The sequence below is a fragment of the Oryx dammah genome, unplaced genomic scaffold (genome assembly GCF_014754425.2).
Source record: "Oryx dammah isolate SB20612 unplaced genomic scaffold, SCBI_Odam_1.1 HiC_scaffold_20, whole genome shotgun sequence".
In the NCBI taxonomy this organism is placed as follows: Eukaryota; Metazoa; Chordata; class Mammalia; order Artiodactyla; family Bovidae; genus Oryx; species Oryx dammah.
In genome coordinates this window covers 18,912,856-18,930,295 of record NW_024070204.1, presented here as the reverse complement: position 1 = coordinate 18,930,295, position 17,440 = coordinate 18,912,856, and the positions used below count along the sequence as shown (strand labels likewise).

General features: G+C 36.4%; 1 protein-coding gene across 1 annotated transcript; it reads right to left on the bottom strand.

The window, feature by feature from the left end:
* Positions 1-14,646: 14,646 nt before the first annotated feature.
* On the bottom strand, positions 14,647-15,015 carry LOC120879473 (60S ribosomal protein L22-like 1). The gene has a single exon (XM_040262490.1). The coding sequence runs from the start codon at positions 15,013-15,015 to the stop codon at positions 14,647-14,649; it is 369 nt and encodes a 122-aa protein (XP_040118424.1).
* Between the last annotated feature and the right edge of the window lie 2,425 nt (positions 15,016-17,440).

Genomic DNA, 17,440 nt, shown 5'->3' with positions numbered 1-17,440 from the left:
GGATTATAATTAGATGGGGTAGGTAAATAATCAGCCATATAAATATAAAATGACACCTGTGACATGTCAGGTTTTTTTGGTTTTTTTTTTGGCTGATCAGTTCAGTTCAGTTCAGTCGCTCAGTCGTGTCTGACTCTTTGCAACCCCATGAATCGCAGCACACCAGGCCTCCCTGTTTATCACCATCTCCCGGAGTTCACTCAGACTCATGTCCATCGAGTCCAAGATGCCATCCAGCCATCTCATCCTCGGTCGTCCCCTTCTCCTCCTGCCCCCAATCCCTCCCAGCATCAGAGTCTTTTCCAATGAGTCAACCCTTCTCATGAGGTGGCCAAAGTATTGGAGTTTCAGCTTCAGCATCATTCCTTCCAAAGAAATCCCAGGGTTGATCTTCAGAATGGACTGGTTGGATCTCCTTGCAGTCCAAGGGACTCTCAAGAGTCTTCTCCAACACCACAGTTCAAAAGCATCAATTCTTCAGTGCTCAGCCTTCTTCATAGTCCAACTCTCACATCCATACATGACCACTGGAAAAACCATAGCCTTGACTACACAGACCTTTGTTGGCAAAGTAATATCTCTGCTTTTGAATATGCTATCTAGGTTGGTCATAAGTTTTCTTCCAAGGAGTAACCGTCTTTTAATTTCATGGCTGCAGTCACCATCTGCAGTGATTTTGGAGCCCCAAAAAATAAAGTCTGACACTGTTTCCACTGTTTCCCCATCTATTTCCCATGAAGTGATGGGACCGGATGCCATAATCTTCATTTTCTGAATGTTGAACTTTAAGCCAACATTTTGGCTCTCCTCTTTCACTTTCGTCAAGAAGCTTTTTAGCTCCTTTTCAATTTCTGCCATAAGGGTGGTGTCATCTGCATATCTGAGGTTATTGATATTTCTCCCGGCAATCTTGATTCCAGCTTGTGTTTCTTCCAGTCCAGCGTTTCTCATGATGTACTCTGTATAGAAGTTAAATAAGCAGGGTGACAATATACAACCTTGACATACTCCTTTTCCTATTTGGAACCAGTCTGTTGTTCCATGTCCAGTTCTCACTGTTGCTTCCTGACCTGCACACACATTTCTCAAGAGGCAGGTCAGGTGGTCTGGTATTCCAATCTCTTTCAGAATTTTCCAGTTTATTGTGATCCACACAGTCAAAGGCTTTGGCATAGTCAATAAAGCAGAAATAGATGTTTTCCTGTAACTCTCTTGCTTTTTCCATGATCCAGCGGATGTTGGCAGTTTGATCTCTGGTTCCTCTGGTTCCACTCAGCAGTGGCCACAGGACTTGAAAAGGTCAGTTTTCATTCCAATCCCAAAGAAAGGCAATGCCAAAGAATGCTCAAACTACCGCACAATTGCACTCATCTCACATGCTAGTAAAGTAATGCTCAAAATTCCCCAAGCCAGGCTTCAGCAATATGTGAACTGTGAACTCCCTGATGTTCAAGCTGGTTTTAGAAAAGGCAGAGGAACCAGAGATCAAATTGCCAAAATCTGCTGGATCATGGAAAAAGCAAGAGAGTTCCAGAAAAACATCTATTTCTGCTTTTGGCTGATAAACTACTCTAAATATTAGGGGATTAAGGTGACAAGTATTTCTCACTCATGCCACACACTGTAATTTGTCAGCAAGGGCTGCTTCACATCGTATTCTGACTCTGGAATTTATACTGAAGTAGCAGGCACCATCTGAGCATGTTGGAAAGGAGAGAGCAGAGAGAATTGCATATGGGTTCCTAATGCTTCTACCTAATAGTGATACCCATCACTTTTGCTCACCTTTCACTGATTAACCATATCACACATCCAAACATAACTTCAACATGACAGGGAGACTCCTACTGGGTCTCTGGGAAGAGATCTAGGACATTTGGAGGACACCATAAAATATTACTATACAGATTGTGAATAAGTACTACAAGGGAAGGTCCATGTTGCTAAAAAAATGTTTTTCAGAGGAGTTTGTCCAATGAGAAGCTTCCCTGTGAGTGATATTTCTGAGATAAAACTAAAGGATGAGTAAAAGTAGAATAGAAAATTGGCAGGAAGAGGAAGAAACTGCTGGTCAGCAAGGACAAATTCAAAGTCTCAGTGGGAAGCAGGAGGCATCTTAAAAGTTTTTCCAACTGGTGTGCATGCAACCTGGTATTGCCTAATAAAGACTTATATTTTAAATAAATACTACACTAAGACTCTGTGTTAATCTAGTCTACAAAATCATGACCATAAATAAATCCAAATCAAATTCTCTTATAGTTATTGCTTTCCTGGTATTTTAAATGAGAATTTGAATCTTTAAATCAGTGTTATCTAAACTCTCAGCAGTGAATCATCTATATCAAAATCATCTGGGATGCCTCTTAAAATGTATAACCCCAGCCAACCAGTATTTAAAGTTGGATTGCAGTATCACATTTTTAGAAAGCTCTCCAAGGAATTTTGTTTCACTTTAAGTTTTAGAAACACTGGTGTAACATAAGGCAAATTTCTAAAATCCGCAAAATATTTGCATGATTGCAGTAAGATTGAGCAATGCACAGTTCCTTAATATGAGGACAGAGATATACTTGTGAACAGATATATATTTTTGTTTTTATGTTTATGATGGCTTAAAGAAGACTAATTTGAGTACAATTTGAAACATCTGGAAGACAATCTAAGTGCCAGAACTAACATGTGAATTGCTTGTTATGGACTGAATGCTTGTGTCCTTGCAAAATTCCTATTTTAAAATCTAATCTGTCTTTGTGACCCCATGGACTGTGGCCTATCATGCTCCTCTGACCACGGGATATCCCAGGCAAGAATACTGGAGTGGGTTGCCATTTACTGCTCCAGGGGATCTTCTGACCCAAGGATAGAACCTGGGTCTTCTGCATTGCGGGTGGATTCTTTATCACTGTCACCACCTATGAAGCCCAATTTAATCCCAATGTGATGGTATTAGGAGGTGGGGCATTTGGAAGGTAATTAGGTCATGAGGATGAACTCTCAATAGTGAGATTGTTGTTGTTGGTCAGTCACTCAGTCATGTCCAACTCTTTGTGACCCCACGGACTGCAACCTGCCACGCTTCCCTGTCCTTCACTACCTCCCAGAGTTGGCTCAAACCCATATCCATTGAGTCAATGATGCCATTCAAACATTTTATCCTCTGTCACCCTCTTCTTCCCTTGCTCTAAATCTTTACCAGCATCAGGGTCTTTTCCAGTGAGTTAGCTCTTGCTATCAGGTAACCTTATAAGAAGAGGCCAGGTAGTTAGTTGGTTCTCTTTCTTCCAAAGGGGAGTGGAGGAATGCAAAGAGAATTAACTTCTGCAATTCAGCAGAAGGCTCTCCACAAACTCAAGTTTGCCTTTACCCTGAACTCAGACTTCCAGCCTCCAGAACTGTGAGAAATACATTTCTGTTATTTTCAATCCATTTATTCTATGATACTTCCTTATGATGACCCTAACTAAGACAGTGTTTATACTTGGTTGTATTCTCCACAGTAGCCATAGGATATGGTACTCTGATTTTCATGGATATGGATAAAGTAGAAAAAAGGTCTTCCCTTGTAGCTCAGTCAGTAAATAATCTGCCTGCAATGCAGGAGACCTGGCTTTGATTCCTGGGTTGGGAAGATCCCCTGGAGAAGGAAATGGCAATCCACTCCAGTATCCTTGCCTGGAAAATCCCATGGACAGAGAAGCCTGGCGGGCTACAGTCCATGGGGTCTCAAGAGTTAGATACAACTTAGCAACTAAACCACCAAACCACCAGGAGGAAGGTCACCTTGATATGGAAAAGAGGCATTTTTGTAAGCTGATGGTAAAAAACATACATAAAACAAAAATCTGTGAATGAGGACTCCCCTGTGTCTTGAATGTTTCAAGAGGCCAGAAAATTGAGCTAGTACTCAATTTTAGTTCTATGTGGATGCTCTCTACAAAAATCTCTGATATTTATATTTACTTTATATTCTACAAAAAGCAATTTGGTTTCCACAAAACTCTATTTTTCACTTATATCAATATTAATTTGAATTTTGTTTTATATTGTCATTAAGTAACATTGCAACTTTATACTGCAGTATGTACAATAAACAAATATGTTTATATTTAGTTTTATAGTTGAACATATCAAGTTACATTTAAATAAATAACTTAAGCAAATTCTAGGGCCTGTGGATTTTTGCATGTTTCTTTTCCTCTTAAAATGGGTCTGTGAATGATTATACAAAAGTATGAGAAATGTGAGTCTAGTGTATTAGACTGCTCCCTTTGCCTGGCTAATTCCATCTCATCCTTAATATTTCATCATTAGCATGTTTTGTTGTGAGTTGCTTTCACTAGAACAGAATTAAGTATAAGTGGTATTATTCACTGCTATTAGAGCAGGCACCTCCAAGAACTGTGATCACGTGGCTACTAGATTGTGTAACTTCTGGGTATTGTCCATTTGCTCACAGAGATTTTTCTCTACCCTGCTCTCTTCTATGAGATGCAGATGCAGATGCAGATGAATATCATCAACAGGCCCCCTTATTTCTTGCTCTTCATTTGGGTTCAGCCAGTGTTGAAACTTCAGTACAAGAGTAGAGAGGGGGATACAGGGGAATTCAATGGCTATGTTTTTTCTCATTCTTTTTTGTAAGTGGAAGTGTCTGGAAGTGTCTGTTGACAAAGGGCCCTGCCCCTCCGAAGGTGGCTTCCTCTCCAGAGTACTGTGCCTCTCCAGTACTCTCAGACAGGGTTCCAGTAACAGATCCCTCTCCTCAGTTGTGTTCTGATCTACCTTGCCCATGACTTTGTAAACAATGTATTTACTAAATACTACTCAAATGATTCTAATATTTATTAGTGTTTTCAATTCTACATTTTGTGGTGACAGATTCTTCTTTTAAAGCTTAGTTCAATCTCTGTGTGTTAGTCGCTCAGTTGTGTCCGACTCTTTGCAACCCCATGGACTATAGCCTGCCAGGTTCCTCTGTCCATGGGATTCTCCAGACAAGGATACTGGAGTGGATAGCCATTCCCCACTCCAGGGGATCTTCCCAACCCATTCATTCAACCTCTAACACAGTGTTTGGAATGCAAGTACTTCAAAGATATTTCTTTGACGGACATAGTTACTATTAGAGGTATTGATTAAATCAGAGTTAAAATTCAGATCTAAAGAGACAATCCTATTTGCAACACTATTAGCTTAAAATATTAGCTTTCATTTTTTATTTTAATCTCCATCTATGTGTATTATAAAATTGGTGATTGCAAGACAAGCTACGAAGAAGTTTTAAAGTAATAATTGTGTGACTTTAAATCACTTTGCATACATGGTAGGGTGCTAGTTCTTTAGGCTGATGTTTTCTGCAGAACATTAGCTTGTGTTAGAAGTTTCTCCGATATGTCCAGTGTTGGTTTTATTAGTGTTGTAGTAATTATTTACAGTTATCTTGCAAAGTAACATTATTCGTATCTTTCTACATGAACTTAATGCCTGGTGTTTCATCTGTAAACATGATGAATGTAATAAATTTCAAAATTAAACAAACCATTTTGTATGAGAGGATCACTGTCTTTTAAGTATTTGGATTAGTTGACAGGCTGCAGAGGGCACTTTAAATGGAAAAAATTAAAATAAATAAATTTAAATTAATAAAAAGATTTTGGAAGCATGAGAAAAATTTTACGTTGAAGATTCACTAAAAGAGGTCATTGATATTTTATCTTCTCCTCCAGTATATATATATTGAAAAAAATGGATTGCTATTGTCCTTTGAATAAGAATTCAACACATGTAATAAATATGCTGGAATATAATAAATATACAAGAATACATAGCAGACTCTTCTATGCATTTTTCTGTATCCACAGATCCTATTAGATGACTAAAGTTCCCTGTCTTCATTGATACTGCCTTAGATTAAAACAACATCAACTGTCTCTTGAATTACTGTAACAGGCCATTTTACTATGTCTCATGTTTCATTCGGTCTTGCCCCACAACTCTTTGTTCTTTATGTGGCAGCTAAGATAATACTTCAAAAGGACACATTTAATCTTTTCACTTTCTTATTTAAAATTGTGTAATGTTTTCCCATAGAATCAAGAAAACGTGCAAACAATTTTAAATATAAGATTCTCTATTATTTGGCCCATGGTTATCTCTGTAACCTACTTTGGGTAGGTTCAAAGCTTTTTCAACTGTGTCTCTGAATATTCTATACATACTGATGTCTGTGCAGTTCGCCAAAAGCAACAGCTGGTGGATGCTTGTAGTCATTTCATGGAAGGAAAGTAAAAACAAAAGGACATATGGATACCCAGTCTTACAAACTGTGCATTTACTGAGCAAGGAGGCTAAATATATATGTATTTACACATCCTATATGTACATATACATATCTCAAAATATATATTTAATAAACATACACATATACATATATGCACATATTTATATCTATATAAATATGTCATAATTATTTCATATAATAAGGAACACTTTAATACTAAAACTATTATGTAGATTCAAACATTTAAAAACCATCTAGATATATTTAAATTTAGGAAATATTTTCTTTCTTTTATTTGTTCTATTTCATTGTGAATTGTCACAAAATTCAGTGTGGACTTAGAGCAATCTATGAGTCTATTTGAGAATCACTATAAGTATTTTGTACAAATTGTTTATTCTGCCTGACGAATTTCCCTCTTTCTCAAATTATCACCACCATTATATACAGTATGAGATATCTTTTCATTCCATTTGACTATAAGTCTTAGTTTCAATTTTATTTTTGTACTAAGTTTTCCTAAACTCTCCAAAGCTGAATGGTTTCTCTATGTGTCCCATAGCATTTATTATGCATTACCATGGATCTGATGTCTTGTATTTTCTCATTTGTCTCTTTTCCTCAGTACGCGTAAGATTATCAAGATCAGTGCTTGAGTTTTCATCACCAAGATAGGCTTACTGGTGTCTGTCTTGCCCAGGAGCTAGATACAATGTGGTAAAAAATAGTCTAAAGACTGGATAAGCCAATGACTGTATCACAATTTCAGCAAGCAAATAAGGTTTAGGACTAGTTGTGTAGAAAACTGATTCTTTGAAGCCAATTCAGAGTTCTCTAGTCATGATCAGAGATAGTCACTTGTTTTTCCCTCCTTTGATTCTGTCCTCATTGAGGAAGTTTTAGTTATGCTTTTCTTGGTATATTTGGAAAGAAAATTTCTAACTATGAGATATGCACTGTCATAAGAAACTGATAAACCAATAACTAGTTTACCCTGCTGTCATAGACTTTGATTCTTATTATGCCTTTAAAACAATGAAACAAATTATTTGGGTATACATGTATATATGTATTTTCTGTCTATAATATTTGTCAATCTATATGGAATTTTTTTCCTTAAAATGTATCCTAAATGTATTTAATAAATGCACACACATATAAAATCACACACACATACACAGATAAAAATACTAGCCTTATACTTGATAGGCTTATCTTCAATATATGAAATTACTTTGGAAAGGGAAATAATGACTACTCAGATGTCATTTTTATAATACACCCAATGTAATCTGTCTCTAAAAGAAATTATAAATATTTATTGTTAAATAAAATATTTTTAAAAATATAGATATTTTGAAAGTTAGCTATATTGAGAAACTCCAGGGAATAGTGAAGGAAGAGAAGCCTGACTTGCTGCAGCCCATGGGGTTGCAAAGTCAGACAAGATTTAGTGACTGAACAACAGCAGCAAAGGTAATGTAAAGTTGTAGATAATTAGTTGATGACCTAATTAAAAATAAAAGTTGATGTTCCTTATATATTTGTAAACATAGACTTTTTGTCCTTCAATGATAAAGTATGTATTAAATTGGCATTTCCCATTTTTAAATTAGTATACAGTTTATGTATGTTTTATAGTATCAGTATATTCCAATATACATAATATTCTTCTTTCTTCCTCTTGCTGCTACTGCTAAGTCAATTCAGTCATTTCCGACTCTGTGTGACCCCATAGACAGCAGCCAACCAGGCTCCCTCGTCCCTGGGATTCTCCAGGCAAGAACACTGGAGTGGGTTGCTATTGCCTTCTTTTTCTTACACATCCTTTTATGTCCATATTCAAAATCAGGTTTTTTTTTCCAGTTTTCTATTATAGATTTGTTAATACTGAAGGATTTGGACATCAGCATTAATAAAAGTAGGGTCCTAGAAAGTAAATATCAGCTAACAGAGTAAATATGAGATCACACACTAAAATTTTACTGAAAAGCTCAACATTCAGAAAACAAAGATCATGGCATCTGGCCCCATCACTTCATGGCAAAGAGATGGGGAAACAGTGGAAACAGTGGCTGACTTTATTTTGGGGGGCTCCAAAATCACTGCATATGGTGACTGTAGTTGTGAAATTAAAAGATGCTTGTTCCTTGGAAGGAAAGTTATGACCAACCTAGACAGCATATTAAAAAGCAGAAACATTACTTTGCTAACAAAGGTCCATCTAGTCAAGGCTATGGTTTTTCCAGTAGTCACACGTGGATGTGAGAGTTGGAGTATAAAGAAAGCTGAGCACCGAAGAATTGATGCTTTTGAACTGTGGTGTTGAAGAAGACTCTTGAGAGTCCCTTGGACTGCAAGGAGATCCAACCAGTCCATCCTAAAGGAGATCAGTCCTGAATATTCATTGGAAGGACTGATGTTGAAGCAGAAACTCCAATAATTTGGCCACCTGATGCAAAGAACTGACTCATTTGAAATGACCCTGATGCTGGGAAAGATTGAAGGCGGGAGGATAAGGAGGTGACAGAGGATGAGATGGTTGGATGGCATCACCAATGCAATGGTCATGAGTTTGGATAACTCTGGGAGTTGGTGATGGGCAAGGAGGCCTGGCCTGCTGTGGTCCAGGGGGTTCCAAAGAGTTGGACACAACTGAGTGACTGAACTGAACTGATTTGGTCTTCCTGTTGATATAAGAATAAGTTTAGAGACCTTTCACTTTGTAGTAGACACCATCTTATTTTACCTGGAAAAATTGCTCACAGTCTCTTGTTTCAATCCAACCATGCTAACTAGAATGTTTCAATGTTAGATAAATAATGCTACCAAATTTTATAGCAGTTTCTTAGTTGATGGTGAGATCTTTTCTGTACAGTTTTATTTTTTTACATCCCTGGAGTTTTTATTTAAGATTCTAGTCTATGTGACTCAGTAATTTATGCACCATTATTATCTCTGTACCAATCATTTGCAATTCTGATTTCTGTTAGTAATCAGATCAAAAAGTATAAAATCATGGATACTGAAGTAGGGTGAACTTTTCCTCCCCTTGTACAACATTATTTGGTTTTGTTTTTGTCTTTATTTTCTCATCTCTACTTTTTGATGGAAGGCATTTATGGGAATACCAGAAGTCCTGCCACCAGCAAACACAGAGAGATAATGTCAGAAAACCTAGTTACCACGGGCTAATACTTTTCTTCCAGTGGTTTATCGATTTCAAGTTCTCAGTGCTGGCCAAGTGAGCATTCTACTTTCAGGAAGAAAGATAGTTTAAAACGAATTGTCTTTTCAGTATGCTCAGTTGAAAAGACAGTTACCAATACTATAATACTTTTTTTTTTTTTCTTTTTACTCACAGCATATTCTGCCTGTGAGTTCTGGCTTCCTTTTTTAACCTACCCACATGCAATCTTTCCCAACTGTGCTGTGTGCTTGTGATTACTTCTCCAATTTGTAAATGTCTCTTTGAATTAGCATCTCTTAGTTTGTAATATGTTTGGCCACAATCAAATCTGGCAAGACAGAGAAGGAAATAGATTCAGCAATAAGCCTAATCACCTGTGAACTGAAAAGCCTTGCACATGTTTGATCTTGATCTTTGAGAGTGAAGTATTAATGCATACCTACTGAAAAAAAATCATAGGCATTTGAAGGAAAAGAAAGGCATGTTCTGTGTTCCTAGAATATTTACAGAAAAAGAAAAAAAAAAAAACAACTAGCTTTCACATTCGAAGAATAGTTCCCTCTGAAAACACTGTTAGAGTTATGATAAAAATTGCAAATATATAAAATTTAAACTTTTAACCATAACCAAAATATAGAATAAAAGTTTTAATCAGTTGTTTTATCTACTACTTGGCTATAAGAAGTATTAAATGCAGTGTAATTGTCTTAACATATGTTTAAGTAATATCTAACAAGAGATATAGATTGTTTAATTTCTGTAACAACTTCTGCTACACACAACAATTTTGTACAACTGCTTACATTATCAAAAGAGTAACCTACATTATGTGAATGAGCTCTTGAAAAGCCAAAAAACCCCAAAATTTTAAAATTATCTTTCTTTCACTAAATAACTTTTTTTTCACCAAATGAGGGGTTGCCACAAGTATGATATTCAAACAAAGAAGTTTATTTAAAGTAGACTGTAGAATGTATATTTTATTAACAGACATTAAGATAGACTACAAGTTTAAACTATGAAGATGGTTGTGGAATTGGCATCAGTTCAGTTCAGTCACTCAGTCATGTCTGACTCTTTGCGACCCCATGGACTGCAGCACACCAGGCTTCCCTGTCCATCACCAACTCCTGGAGCCTACTCAAACTCACGTTCATCGCGTTGGTGATGCCATCCAACCATCTCATTGTCTGTTGTCCCCTTCTCCTCCCACCTTCAATATTTCCCAGCATCAGGGTCTTTTCCAGTGAGTCCATTCTTCGAATCAGGTGGCCAAAATAGTGGAGTTTCAGCTTTAGCATCAGTCCTTCCAAAATATTCAGGACTGTTTTCCTTTAGGATTGACTAGTTTGATCTCCTTGCAGTTCAAGGAGTTAGCATAAGAATGTGTAAATAAACCAATGGAACAAACTGAAGAATTCTGAACTAGAACCATGTAAATACAAAATTGTGATATAATATTGGTGACATCATAAACCAATGAAGAAAACTCGAACCATTTAGTAGAAGGTGTAGGAAACAGTCTTCTCTGGGGAATAAAAAAGTTAAATCCTTACCTTATACCATATACAAGGCTTAAATCCAGCTGGATTAAATATTTACGTAAAAAGGCACCTATAATTTTATATAACATATAGTATATAGGACTTCCCTGATGGCTCAGAGGGTACAGGGTCTGTCTGCAATGCAGGAGACCCGGGTTCGATCCCTGGGTTGGGAAGATCCCTTGGAGAAGGCAATGGCACCCCACTCCAGTACTCTTGCCTGGAAAATCCCATGGATGGAGGAGCCTGGTAGGCTACAGTCCATGGGGTTACAAAGAGTCGGACACGACTGAGTGACTTCACATGTAGACTATAATAATGATAAAAAATTCTCATCACAAGACCATAATGCGAATCCTTTGTAATTGCTTACCCCATTTTCTTCCCATCTCAGATAATAATAACAATAATAAGTGATGTTTGTTTAGCATTTACTATTTACTGCTACCATTACTACCACTGGGGCTTTTCAGCTGGCACAGTGGTAAAGAATCCATCTGTCAAGGCAGGAGACACAGGAGATGTGGATTCGGTCCCTGGGTTGGGAAGATTCCCTGGAGGAGGAAATGGCAACCCACCCCAATATTCCTGCCTGAGAAATCCCATGGTCAGAGGATCCTGGAGGGCTACAGTCCATGGGATCACAAAGAGTCGGCATGACTGTGCCCAACTGAGCCTGACTGAGTAATGCATGCACATTGCTACTACTGCTGCTACTACTGCTACTAATGATATAACAATAATTGATGTTATTGACACTTACTTTAGCATAAGTGCTAACTTCATTAAAAAAAAACAGTACAGTAGGTACTATGAAAACTGGGTTTTGAGATATTCCATACCTGATAAGGAACACAAAACTAATAAATGTTAAACCTTTGAAACCTTTGACTCTGAAACCTTGAAACTAACATATTAATTCTCTACTTAATCATTCCACAGTTAGCTCTCACATGATTCTCCTTGAAGATATAACAACTCCTTGATTATTTATCTTTTGGAGGATGTCACCATGAGATGAAACATGTATGCCTCCTGACTTATTTCCTCTTAAAACTCTTAAAACTTAAGTACCAAAGAGGAGGTGCTTAATTGAATCGAATGTATTGGTTCAATTAAGATATCTTGTCTCATTTCAAGAAACACATGTTTATTATTTAACAAATACTCTAAATCAATTATTCTTAACATCAAAGTTACTGGCTAGTCAAATTTGTTAATTTACTCAAAATGTACATTAAATATTCAAAGTCAATTGTATTCAAAATGTATTTTATCTTTCACTTCCAAGGCATATGTATTATACAAATATAATCCAGAATATTGTAGTCTGTAGAAGATAGGATTATTTGTTTTCAGTGGAGGCTCAAACAAGTTTATGATGCCCCCAAATTTAAAAATAATAGAAAATGGCAATCCATACAAGCAAATCACTATTTATACTTTAAACACCAGTCAATCCTAAAGGAAATCAACCGTAGATATTCATTGCAAGGACTGATCCTGCAACTGAAGCTCCAGTACTTTGAAAACCTGATGTAAAGAGCTAACTCATTGGAAAAGACCCTGATTCTGGGAAGAACTGAAGGCAAAGGAAGGGGATGGCAGAGGATGAGGTGGTTAGATAGCCTTACCAACTCAATGAACATGAAGTTGAGAAAATTCCAGGAGATAGTGATAAGGGAGCCTGGCATGCTGCAGTCCATGGGATCCTGAAGACTCAGACATGACTTAACAACTGAACAACAATCTCTTCTGTGGTTTTACAAGGACTGTAAATCTGTATTTAATGTTCTACATACCATCCTAGTGTTCTGAGATCTTGACTTAAGAGTAGAAGTGTAACTGGGTACCACTCATTCTTTCTCAAAACGTAGAGTAAGAAATCATATTTATCAAAGGATTGGAATGTTGAAGCAATGTGTAAAATTTTAATTTTATGTCTTGATTCCCTCTATAACTTATGCCCAATTACAATCGTATTTTTTTTGTCTTATTTTGTTTCATTTGCTTGACCATGATGAGATACAAAGAGCAAGGCCTATCAGTCATCTGCACTGGTATAGATGCATATTTTCTTGATCCTTATTATATTTTAATTACCCTTTTATATAGATATTTAATTATTAAAACATTTTTTGTATTTTTTGTAAGTTACTTCAAATTCATTGTGTAAAGGGCAAAGCTATAAATAGATTTCATTCAAAGACTGGTGTTTATCTTATCATTATCTGTCATTCCATTTCACCTGTTAACCTGTTTTACCAGATCTTTAATATTTTAATGATATATTTTAATATCTCAAGAATTTAGCATGAAACCAACATACCAGTGCATGAAACACACAGAAAAAGTGTTTCTAGGTTGATGTGTACGTGTTAAGGGGAAGTGTACTTTCAGTCCCAAATGAAACTAAAGGCTCCAAAAATTATATTAAGTTCTCTGATATAGTACTGTTGAAATCTTTACCATCTTATTCATAAAGTTCCTACCAATTCTGACCTCAGATAGACTTTCACTCTGGTTCTGAACATCTTTCAAGAGGATAGCACTAATCCAGTAGAGATGATCGCATGCTGGATAACACAAAGGAGCAGTGTCAGGCCATGATGAGGACACAGTAAGGAGATAGAGAGGAACAGGGTCACGCTGAATGACGAACAGACTCAAGCAGTAGTTAGAATTGTGTCAGGCTATCGTGAGGAGCATTGTCAAGCTCTAGAGAGGAATAGAGTCGGGCTGTAGTGAGGAATAGAGTCGGGCTGTATTGAGGGACACAGTCAGTCTATAGTGAGGGACAAAGCCAGGCCATAGGGAGGAACACAGTGAGGGTGTAGTGAGTGACAGGTTCATGGTGTAAGAGAGAGTAGATTCAGGCCTCTCAAGAGCTGAATTAGAAGTTGGAATCAAGAATGTGAGAAAAGAACTCACCCTATTACCACTCATGACTAGAAGCTTGTATAATGAGCCTCTGATGAGCTATATACTCAGACAGGCAAAGGCTATATTTTCCACCATCAGTCACTTTTATTGGTATGTATTTGATCAAGGTCATCAGGTCTCATATCGAGCTTATCCCTCAGACTGAATATGCCTCTGAAGTTTTCCTGAATGATTTGATGGTTTGGTTTCTACTAGAAGCACCTCTCAGAGAAGGCAATGGCACCCCACTCCAGTACTCTTGCCTGGAAAATCCCATGGACAGAGGAGCCTGGCAGGCTACAGTCCATGGGTTTCCAAAGAGTTGGACATGACTGAAACAACTTAGCATACATAAAACATGTAACTAAAGAACTGCTGTATGGCACGGGGAACTGGACTCAATACTGTGTAATGGTCTATATGACAAAAGAACAAATGGATATATGTATAACTCATTCATTCTGCTATACACCTGAAACTAATACAATATTGTAAATTAACTATACAGCAATAAAAATATAAGAAAGTATTAAAGGAAGGCCAGTACCATAGAAACAGCATATCCTTAAATAAAAAGATGAATGTTTAACATACAATGTTTTTTTTTTTTTCCACTGATAAGCTAAAGGTCCATTTCAAGATGCTTCTTTCTTTAGTATGGTTAATTTGTTTTATTAGCAAGCAAAGCCCTATAAAGGATGGCATCATTAGTCCTTAGACTCAGATTCATCTTCATCTTGACTAATCTGGAAGTAATGAAGCTCATAAGTCTCCTTGTCAGATGCAACCACAGGAAGCCGATCATGAAGATTGTTCTTTTTAAGGTATTTCTTGGTAAAGTACTTCAAATACCTTTTAGAGAACTGTTTCTCATAAACGACTATGATTTTATTCTCGAAGTGTTCAATGTGAACGACATTCCCAAGATTTCCAGTCTTTCCATTCACTTTAACCTTCTCCTGCAGAAACTGTTCAACATTTCCAGAATAAAAAATTCCATCTTCTACTGGATGAGTAAACTCCAAATTAAACTTCCAGGTTGACTTTTTAGGCTTCTTGTCTTTCTTCTGCGCCATCTTGAAGGCTTGCTGCGTGATTGGAGCCTTTTTTTTTTTTTTAAGTTGACTTTTTCTTGTAATCTGGTGTTACCTGGAATGTGATGAGTATGTTTCATAGACTTAATTGCAAGTTAGGAAAAACAATAGGTACAATGAGACTTAAATGTGTGTACTTTGAGAAGACACGTGTTTATATACTTTCTCAGGTTACTATTGAAGTATTGATAGCATCTGTGGTATGTCTATCACCTGATATATTCAAAACAACGTGGGACAATACTAAAGCTTTAGTGAAATAAGATGGATTTGCTCACATTATGTGTGGATGTGAATAATCATTAATATAGCTAATTCAGAAATTAAAATTCAGGAATTAAATATTTAGGCAATTACTTTTATTAAATGAATAAACATTTTGACAGTTTATCCATTAAAATAGCTTGTTCAGTTCTTTTACATTTGAGGTGAGGAAACTGAGGCTTCAGTGGGTTAAGTTACTTGTCTGAGTTCACGTGAATTATGAGGGACAGAGTCAGGTCACAGAGTCAGGTCTCCAATCAGGAAATTTTTAAGCAAAATCCAGTTCTTTTTTCTACAACAAGCTTCTTCTTTATTGTGTTTATTATTCTGAGGGTGTGTGTGTGTGTGTGTGTGAATGATGATGGTGGCAGTGATTAATGAATATTACATAGTTTTTATAAAGCTATTGAACCTAACACAAAACTTTAATTTAGACAACAACATAGTCAAAATCTTTGCTAAATTTTTCTTTTTAATGTACTTCTAGTTCTTTCCCAAATACTGAACAGCCCTATCCACCAACTTCCCATTGATTTCAAATATCAGAAAAATGGTCCCAATATTTGATTATTAGAACACACATTATTATAAGGTCTTATTATTCCTGTTTTCAGTCTGTACAGCTCTTCTGGATTGTTGGCAAGAGATATTATCAATGGAATTTTAGAAGCAGCAAGCTAACATAAATTCTGTATAAGTATATGCAGTAATCTCATGGTTAAGATTATACTAGAAAGACAATGTAAAAAGTAAAACAAAACAAAACAAACAATCTTTTTTTTTTTTTTTTTTTTTTAGTTTCAGGACATAATTTATTTCAAGTGAGGATATCTGGAAAGTTTACTTTCCACAAACTACTCTCAGATGTCTGTGTCTGAGAACTTTGATGATAAGAACTTAGCAATGTAGATACTTATCCTCTGAGTCCTCAGATGGGACGACTGAAGTAAAAAGATCAAATATAGCCCAATAGAAGTGAGTCTCAATATGCAATTTCACACAATATGCACTTTCAAATTAGTTACTTGTACTATTGTTTTCTTCTCCATTTCTACCAAGAAGCTGATTTGGGATTCATTTATATTCAGTAAACAAAATGAAATCTCTTTCTGTCACTGCTCCTAGCCTCAAAGACTAGAGGAATGCAGCAGAGATTAATGGTCATGATTAACTCCCTACAGGTTGTGGTTTCATGCCCCAGTGATTATTCTGTCATTATTCTGCATGAGATGCAGCTAGAGCCACATATGCTTTCAGCTACAAAGCCAGACAAGACCAAAAGGTCAAGCTACTTAGTAGCTTGATATTCCCTCATTCTGGCATGTATAATCCTAGCAAAAAACCATTGGGATTATATAATTACCGTATTAACATGGATATATTAGGTTATGTGGTAGGGTCTATTGTGAAGTATAATAGATTAAAATTAAGGAAAGAACCATTTCCTTTATGGCATCCAGTTGTTTAGTGTATTCACAGGATGAATATACTAGACAAGTGGCTTTGATCAATTTAATAAGTAGGTTTTTTTTCTAATTTATTTATCTTTTATTGAAAAACAATTGCTTTACAGAATTTTGCTGTTTTCTGTCCAACCTCAACATGAATCAGCCATAGGTATACACATATCTCCTCCCTTTTGAAACTCCCTCCCATCTCCCTCCCTATCCCACCCCTCTAGGTTGGTACAGAGTCCCTGTTTGAGTTTCCTGAGCCATACACTAAATTCCCATTGGCTATCTAATTTAATCAGGAGTGGTTTTGAAACAAGCTCTCACCCCCACACCTCATCTCATTCTCAATCATTCTATTTTGTGAATTGCAGATTTTGAATTTCTGCCTAGTTCTTACATTCCCACTTATTCTATATTTTAGGAAAATGGTACCTTAAGTCTGTCAGTGTCTCTGCACTTCTCTCTGTTGGCAAGTCAAGCCATAACTTTGAGTTTATCATTCATAAGAGTAGGTGCTTTTCCTATTACAAAATAGAGTGACCCTCAAATTAAATCCTCTAAAATGCAAAGAGAAGATTAATTTCTGTGCTCTATAGGGACATAAAATTTTAAAATAAGCCTGCTCCTAAACTTTTCCAAATTCTCCAAATGGATTTTCACTAAATATTTCATATTTTTCACAGGTATGG